At 35.8% G+C, this 8,865-nt stretch overlaps 1 protein-coding gene across 1 annotated transcript; it reads left to right on the top strand.

Moving 5' to 3' along the window:
• Positions 1-3,039: 3,039 nt before the first annotated feature.
• Positions 3,040-8,032, top strand: LOC129298556 (protein PIR-like). The gene is made up of 7 exons (XM_054936976.1): positions 3,040-3,221; positions 3,797-3,884; positions 4,180-4,307; positions 5,268-5,475; positions 6,360-6,532; positions 6,901-7,110; positions 7,593-8,032. Exons 2-7 carry the CDS (start codon positions 3,803-3,805, stop codon positions 7,785-7,787), a joined length of 996 nt encoding a protein of 331 aa, XP_054792951.1. The 5' UTR covers positions 3,040-3,221; positions 3,797-3,802; the 3' UTR covers positions 7,788-8,032.
• The last annotated feature ends 833 nt before the right edge of the window (positions 8,033-8,865 follow it).

Here is an 8,865-nt window from a genome sequence, read left to right as displayed (position 1 = left end):
TTCTTCTTGAATAAGTCTTCATGGAAATATTATCTGGAATCTTATCAAAATCACTTTCTCACCACCCCTTCCCCCCCCCAAAAAAAAAACAAGAAAAGAAAAAAAGTCAAGTTGTATGTTATAAAAAAGTCAATCTGTAACCTTGAAGGATTGTCAATTGTGGCTTAAGCTGGAAAATCTATGAATTGGCTCCTAAGTTGTTAGAGTGGACTACTTTTCTTGACAATGTTGCTAGGAAAACCGCAACGGGAATTTTTAGGTGGTTCTTGTGGTTTTTCTTGATTCCTTTCTTGGGGCGCTTATTTTTCTTCCTTGGTGCCTATTAGGTAATGTCCAAATCTGCTTTGATAAGGAGATTTATTATCCTTGACAAGTCCATGAGCTTGATTAGGATATGTCTCCTTTTCTCCCTTTTGTACACACATGCACAAGCTCACTTGGTGTTACTAGAGCATATTTTATCTACTCTTCCCTATTGTCCTAAAGATATTTATGGTCTTGGATTATTATACTCGACCCATGAATCAACTTCAGTAGATACCATACCCTTACCTGCAAAGATGGTTCTGTCTCTTTACTCATGCATTGTCCAATCTTAGGCCTAATAGATCCCTTCATTCTTGTCCTCTCCCAGCCCAAGAGTCTAGTTTGCCTATGGCCCTTTCTCTCTTTCTATAATACAACCATGAAGGCTTCCTTGTTGTAACTTGCCATAAGCTTGATGGAACTAGTTATCTACAACTATCCTCATCTGTGATAGAACCTTAGACATATAGAGCGAAAAGAAAGGAAAATGCCTTTACTGGATGACATGAGCAAGAATCTTATCTTAATTCATAAAACTAATAAAGCCTCCCCCTCCCCTCTCATCTTAATACAGCCATAGAGGCTTCTGACTCATAACTTGCCATAGGGATATATTTGATTTCATAGGGATCAATTTTATTTCTGTGATGAATGTGAACGAAAGTAATACACCCAAAGACTTGCAAAGAGAGGTGATTTTGAAGGTGAGGATTGGAATGGGTAGTATGAAGAACATCAAGGGGGGGTTTGGAATGATAAGATATGGCTAGGTATCCTATTGATAAGATGGGTGGCAGCTAGGATAGCATCACCCTAATAACATCTGGACACATTATGGGTGAGAAGAAGGGCTTTGGCGACATCCAATATGTGGTGATTTTTTCTTTCAGCTATCTCATTTTGTTGGGGGTTGTGAGCACACGTGCTTTTATGAATAATGCTGTGTTATTTAAGGAAATTGCCTAGGGCACTACTAATGAACTTTGTACTATTATCAGTATGAAGAATTTTTATGGTTGTTTGGAACTGGGCTATAATCATATGGTAGAAATTCACAAATATGGAGACAACCTTAGTTTTTTCTTTGAGGAGGTAGGTCCAACAAACTTGAGTATGATTATCAATAGGTTTTATAAACATTTTTTATGGGTACGATTTGAAATGTAGTTGGGTCCCCAAAGGTCACTATGGATAGTGGCGAAAGGTTGGGATGTTTGATAAATATTGTGAGAAAATATAGTTCTTTAGTGCTTTGCGAGTTCACAAACATCACAATAAAACTTGGAAACATCTTTATTAGAGTAAACATAATGAAACATTTGACTTAAATACTGAAAATTTGGATGACCAAAACGTTGGTGCCATAGCAAAAGGTCGTTATTCCTAGGAAGGGTGACTTTATTGCTAATACTACCATTCTTTATGAAAGGTGCATCAAAGTAGTAAAGACCGTCAAATTCCTTAGTGCTGCCAATCATTGTCCCCATTGACAGTTCCTAAAGCACACAATAAGTGGCATAGAAGTTAGCATGGCAATGTTTGTTCCTGTTCAGTTTATGAACAGATAATAAATTGCACTTCAAATTGGGAACATGAAATACAAAGTAAAGAGTAAGCTTATCAGAAATTTTGACATCTCCTATCCCAACCACAAGAGGTAAAGAGGCATCAGAAATTTTAACCTTAAGAGAATCATCTCACGGTGTATAAGTAGTAAAAAGTGCAGTGTTATTCGTCATATGATCAGAAGCACTAGAGTCAACAATCCAGAATCTTCCAATACATAAATGTTGAATAGCACTTAAGGCTTGTAAGAAGTTACTGTTGTGAACTATGGTTGCTGCTGGTTGTGGGACAAACCAGGCATTTGGAGTGTGTTTAAAAAATTCATAAATTTAGTGAATTGATTATATGAGAATGCTTGAGGTGCGAGACTTCCATCATTAAGTTTCTCTATACTGACATGATAACCACGCCCCCTGGGCTTTTTGGGTTTTCAATCTGGAGGTTTTCCATGAATATCCCAACAAGTCTCTTTCGTATGGCCTACCGTTTTATAGTGCTCACAGACAAGTTTGTTTTTTTGGTTTCTTGAGGTGTTGAATCAACACCTCTAGCTGCAAGTGCTGATGGTTCAAGTGCATTGTTGGTTGGATGATTATCATTTTGTAGCATAACTCGTCGTCGAGAATCTTCATGCCTAACTTTAGCAAAGGCTTCATAAACAGATGGTAGTGGAACACGGCTAAGTATTCTCCCCCTTACGACATCGAGATCTGTGTTGAGGCCAATAAGGAATTCAAATAAATGTTCCTTATTGGCTTGTTTCTCATATTGGGCAGCATCCTCGGCATTTTTTCATGATGCCTCATTATTCAAATCCAACTCTTGCCAGAGTGCAGTCATATCGAGATAATATTCGTTAAGGCTGCAGGATCCTTGTGTCATGCGCCACAACTTGCTTTTGATTTTGAAAATTTGAGACATTTTCTCCATCAGAATACACTTCTCGAATTGCTTCCCATATTTCTCATGTAGTAGGTGGAAACATAAAGCTTCGTTTAATTGCTAGAGCCTAGAGCCATAGCATTAATAAGCCAGGAGGCAGCCATGGAATTTTTGTTCTTCCGTTTCTATGGAGCTTAGAGTTTGGAATTATCGGGCATTTCAAAATCCCCATTGAGATATCTGAGACGCCCATGGCCTTCCCTGGCTAGCTTCACAGATTGCACCTATTCTTGGTAGTTGTTGCCAGTGAGTTTCTCTGGCACGATGAGGACAGCAGACTCTGTGGTGCGCTCGACCCCCTTCCTTGGCGTCAACTTGGACTCAAACCATTGGAGCTCTTGGTTTCAGTCGGGTTGTGTTTTGGACCATGCGACTCCCCTTGTGCCTCCACATCATCGTCTTTTGAAGTGAGTAAATTCTTGATTTCTCCCTCTTGCTCTAATACCATGTGAGTGAGAATCAAAAAACTGAATGTATATTATTTACAAGAGCTGAATGATGCAATATATATAGTAGAAGAATCCTTCAAATCACTTAATATACGCCTACACATCTACAAATCTGCGACAGCAATAAAATCTGATTGCAACGGTCAGATCAGAGAAGAATCAGGGATTATGATAAATTGAAATTAATCCCATCAAAAACAGATTGATTATCAGGATTTTCTACACTTAGGCATCTCATACTACCCTAGTCTCCATCCAAATGCTTGTATAAATAAGCTTATTAGTCAGATCATCTAACTTCTGTAATATCCTGATGGGCTTTCAAAGTGTGACTGAAACAAAGGAGAAGTGGGGAGGATTAAAATATTGACTGATGAAGGTCATATATAGATGGTTGTCATGTAGGGGACTGACAGACATACATGTATGCATACAGTGTATGCAAATGCATCCTTGTGTTTCCAAATATTTGGATCTGGGGTTAAAAAAAAAAAAACCATGCGTCAGTAAAATTTTATGTGTGCTATTCTCAGATAACTATGATTGAACCAATGATCACTGGATTGCAAGAATCATTGCCGAAAACTATTGGACTTCTGCCTTTTGATGGAGGTGTGACAGGTATGTCAACATGTCGAAAACTCCTTATGTCTTTTTTTTATGCCAACCGCCCAATTTATATCCTATGCATAACATCTTCATCAATTTTGTACCATTGATCCTGAATTTTGACACTTGTATACAATTGTTAAGATAAATCATAAATTTTGGATCTTTATTAGGTATTAGTGCATCTTAAATCTTTATTATTCTTTTTTTTTTTTTCATTTCATGGTCATTATCTTGAGCTCATGGTCATATAACAATGATGATGCTTTTATGTAGCCTGTTACTGAATTTGGTTATTTTCTTGCAGCTTGTGTGAGACTCGTTAAAGAACATCTTAACTGGGGGACAAAGGCTGAGCTGAAAACAGAAGTTCTCCGTGGGATTAAAGAGATTGGAAGTGTACTATACTGGATGGGACTTCTAGATATTGTGTTGGTTGGTAACTTGCCATAAGCTTGAATGATCATAGATACTAAAATGATGTGGTTCAGCATTATGATGATATGGCTCTACTCAATTTGGATGCATGGGTTTTTACGTATACACCAAAAAAGTAGAAGAACTACATGTGCAAACATTTCTCATATATATTATGCACAACAGCTAGGTAATGTGTAATGAGTTAAAAGTACAAATCTTGCCCTGGAAGTTTCAGCAAATGGCTTTTCAAAGGGGTTTCCCACGTTTTTCCACGGGTTTTCCCACATGGATTTACAAAGGAATTAGCTATATCATTTGAGCAAATTATTGCTTTTTCTTTTTTTTTTTTTTACAAATTTGGGGGGGTGTTGGCAGAATTCCTTGTCCTCTTTTGATACATTGGTTTCTGATAGAGCCCCTCATTATTTTACTAAGACATATCAAAGGAAGTCAAAGGGAAGGAATGACTCTAGTAGAATAATGGTGACTGGTTCAGAGGTTTATCCTTCAGTCTCTAGCCGTAAGGAACAGTAGCGTGGGATCTTTGGCTATAATTAAGATCTTTTGGGAGGTATGGGCTGGGGGGGAAGCCATGCTGTCCGTGCTGAGGGTATATTTAATCTTTTTGCTTGTATTGAGGGGATATCTTGTAAGAGAAGGGAAAGGAGAGACTAGCCTCTCGAATGCCAGAAGGAGTGAACCCTCTTGTGAGGTTTGAGCTTGTAATGTTGTTACTTTTGTGATCATTCAGGGAGATAGGGTTTTGGCCAGAATCAGAGGAAGACTTGTAACTCTGATTCGGTTTCTCTCAATTTATTAATATCAAAACCTCAGCATTTTCCCCTCATTTATTGTTATTACTGTCTTGATTGCTGTTTCTGTGGAAATATTGGTTTGGGACTTATTAGTTTCTTTTCTCATCAATTTCTTTCCTGAAACATTTTTGCTGTGCGGGCTACTTTGGCTGCCTGACAGAGAGAAACAGATACAATGCACTTCATGCAAACTGCTTCTTGGTTGGGCTTGGTTCCTGGTGCAGACGGACAAGTATCAAATGCTCATGATGGTGGAGACAGTCCTGTTGTTAGTCTCTTTAAATCGACAACTGCTGCTATGGTGTCAACCCTTGGATGCCCAAACCCTAATTCTTTCCACATCATGGCAAAACAGGCTGAAGCTGCAGGTATATTTTTAGATATGCGTTATTATTTTTACTCCCGTTGCACTGGAAGTGGAATATGTGCACATGCACTTGATGCTAAAAAAAAAAAAAATGTTGTGGGATGGTGTAAACCAGGGCATATGATTGGCTATAAGGAATTGCCCAAGGTTGAGGGAATGACGAAAATTTTTAGGTTGTCCAGTTAAAACTAAAACGGGTTTTATCAGGTTGGTTGAAAATGAATTGCTGTCTGGCAAGTTGTTTTGATCAGGAAGCTTGATGGCAATAATGGAACTTTTTTGTTTATGATATAAAGAGCAATTAATTCATACTTGAAAGGTTTTTAAGATTTTGTCTTAACTTTCTTGGTTGTCTTGTCAGCACACTTGCTGGTCATGGAAATAATGAAAATCTATCTTAGATGAGACCATGTCAATCTGACATTCCTGATATTTGGTTCTTCTCTGCCCTTTTAACTTTCTGACTCTCAAAAGAAAAATACTGTAAAGCACTCGTGTTTTCCGTGTCTACCTTTTTCCTCCCAAGTGATGGAGAAATGAATCGGTGAGATTACATCATGGGTGAAGCCTTTCTCAGTTATTCTCTTTTGAGGTAATTTTTGAAAGGTTGGTTTTATCCCAAAAGATGTTACAGCTTGTGGATTTGACAGACTACAGAAAAGTCCCTTTGATTATCCTGTTATGAATTATTTCATTTCATTTTTTTGTTCTTTTCTTGAAAGCTCTTTTTTGGTTCGCATTGCATCTTTCATAATGCTTCGTTGTTTTCTGGAATGCATTTCCTGTTATTCTTTTTATCAGTTCTTTTCTTGTAGAGATATCATGTTTCTGCCTTTTGTTTGGTTTTAGGCAGTTGTTAATCAGGCATCTTTGACTGTATTACAGATCTTTTATACAAGGCTAACTTGAATACTGGAAGTGTGCTGGAGTATGCCCTTGCTTTCACAAGTGCTGCTTTAGATAAATATTGTAGTAAATGGAGTGCTGTACCCAAGACAGGCTTCATTGACATTACAACCACTAAAGATTTCTACCGTATATATAGTGGTCTCCAAATCGTAAATAATCCTGTTCCTTCATACTTTTTTTCATATACTCAGAGCATTTAATTATTTATTTGATTCTTTTCATGGCAGTACTTGGCGCACACATTCTACTTCCTAACGTAGCAAATTTTATAGGAGAACCATCAACTACCATTTTCTATTTTTATGACATTGTTGTCTTCACATATAAATTTTGTCCATGTTTGTTGTTGAGAGTTTTAACTATGGATTTATGTTAATAGTGTCATGTCTCCTTTTTGAAATAGTGAAATTCATACTTTAACTTGACAGGATTTGATTGTTTAATATGTACATGAAATCGCAAGTGTTTTTCATGCGAAAAAAGTTTTGATGAGTGTTGTTATGCTTGAGCCACGCAGGGATATTTAGAAGCATCTGTCCAAGTACCAGCAAATAGTTACGAAGGGCTGGGTGATTCGGTGGCTTGGGGTGGTTGCACCATAATATATTTGCTTGGGCAACAGCTGCATTTTGAGCTCTTTGACTTCTCATATCAGATCCTCAATATTGCAGAAGTAGAGGCTGCATCTGTGGTTCAAACAAATAAGAACGCGCATTTTCTTGTTCAGGTTTACATTGCTAGATTGCTTGAACTAGGAATAAATTATGTTTGATAGCTTTCATCTATTAGATTAAGGCATTTCTGTTTGTTCTATAGATCGGCATTTAAGCTCTAATAAAAATGGATGGCGGTTTGTTGTTAACATTTCTGGTAGCTTGCTTCATTTTGTAGTGTCTGCCAATTAGCATCATGTCTAAACAATTTATAAAAGGACATCGTGAATTTTCTAATATTCAGATGTAGAGTAATGATTAAGCGATCTTTTTGCCTCGTATGGAAGAAATCAAATGTAGAGCTCAGATGGGGGGGACTATTGAATCATCACAAGATCAGATGAGTAATTAGCAGTGAAGCTGTGGTTAATTAAGTTCATTATAGATTTGAAGACCTAGAAACATCTGTGGTGATTTCTATGCTTTTTTTTTTTGAAAAAATAAATAATATCTTGTGTGATGGTAATCACCACATTCATATTTTCTCTGCCAACAGGGATGGGATGCATTACTGGAAGCAATGAAGAAAGCAAGGAGATTAAACAACCATGTATTCTCTATGCTGAAAGCACGCTGCCCCTTGGAAGAAAAGACAGCTTGTGCTATCAAGCAAAGTGGTGCTCCGCTCCATAGAATTAAATTTGAGAACACAGTTTCTGCATTTGAAACCTTGCCACAGAAGGGGGCCTGAACTAGTGCTGTGCTTCTCCCCAGTTCCCTGACGGTCTTACTGTCTGAGAAATTTGATGTAACTTTGTACCGTGTCTGTATATGTGTTCTACTGTTTAATTGTATGTAATTGCATCATAATTCACGAACACTTGCTCCCGTTCAGATGACGAAACGGGAGGGCGTTTGTTGGTGACTGGATGAGCCGTCGTTGCCAAAGACTTGAACATCAATCTAAACCACACTGCCTTGAGAATGCATTTGAAACGCGTGTGTTCTTTCTTATTATTGTTTGATTTCGTGCTTTATACTGTGAAAGATTATGTGGTTCCCTGGGTCATTTGAGTTTTTAAGGGAGAATGACAATTGGATATTGAGCCCATTTAAATTTCAATTGAGTATAATTAATTATAAAAATAGTTAATTAATATAATTGATTTTAATTATAATTGATTATATTATAATATAATATGTTTGGATATTGTTTTTTGAAATTAATTTACAAAATTAAAAATGTTTGAATAATTTAATCAAAATTAATTTTAATTGTGTAAATTATCATAAAAAACATTGCTTTTTAAAATTAAATTATCAATAAATTTGTATATAATATTATTAAATTTTTTAAATTTTATTTAAGAAGTAAAATATATTATTTAAATTATATATCTGATTAATTATAAAAATTTAAATTGTATTAATATTAATATTTTAATTTACGTAAATAAGTAACTTAATATATTTCAGTTTAAATAAATTTAATAAAAGAAAAAAATTTAATTCTTAAATATTAAATATTAATTTAACAATAATGAATAAAAATGATAATATAAAAGTTGATTTTTAATGACATTATGAATAGAAGTCATATTGATAAAAATGTTATAGATAATGATAAAGGTAAGTAGCCATCAATGTGATGATCTTTCTCATGCTTTATTTTATCTTTTCTTTCATGATACACAAAATTAAAATCAGGCAGGTCATCTTTGATAAATAATTAACATTCTAATCTAATGGTATAATTACCTATAGCTTATTTGAATAATCATTAATGGCTTCATAATCGATTAGCACAAAGTTTTGGTGTTTGGATAATT

The sequence above is a fragment of the Prosopis cineraria genome, unplaced genomic scaffold (genome assembly GCF_029017545.1).
Source record: "Prosopis cineraria cultivar Desert tree isolate PC_DT_omini unplaced genomic scaffold, ASM2901754v1 PC849, whole genome shotgun sequence".
Lineage (NCBI taxonomy): Eukaryota > Viridiplantae > Streptophyta > Magnoliopsida > Fabales > Fabaceae > Prosopis > Prosopis cineraria.
The sequence above is the reverse complement of the archived record's forward strand: the minus strand, read 5'-3'. Positions and strand labels throughout refer to the sequence as shown.

What these genes read in the sequence shown, in the direction of transcription:
- LOC129298556 (XM_054936976.1), top strand. Translation starts at nt 3,803, where the DNA reads ATGATTGAACCAATGATCACTGGATTGCAAGAATCATTGCCGAAAACT. An exon ending in AAAACAGGCTGAAGCTGCAG is followed by an intron (nt 5,476 to 6,359) that starts GTATATTTTTAG and finishes ACTGTATTACAG; the next exon opens with ATCTTTTATACAAGGCTAAC. An exon ending in ACGCGCATTTTCTTGTTCAG is followed by an intron (nt 7,111 to 7,592) that starts GTTTACATTGCT and finishes CTCTGCCAACAG; the next exon opens with GGATGGGATGCATTACTGGA.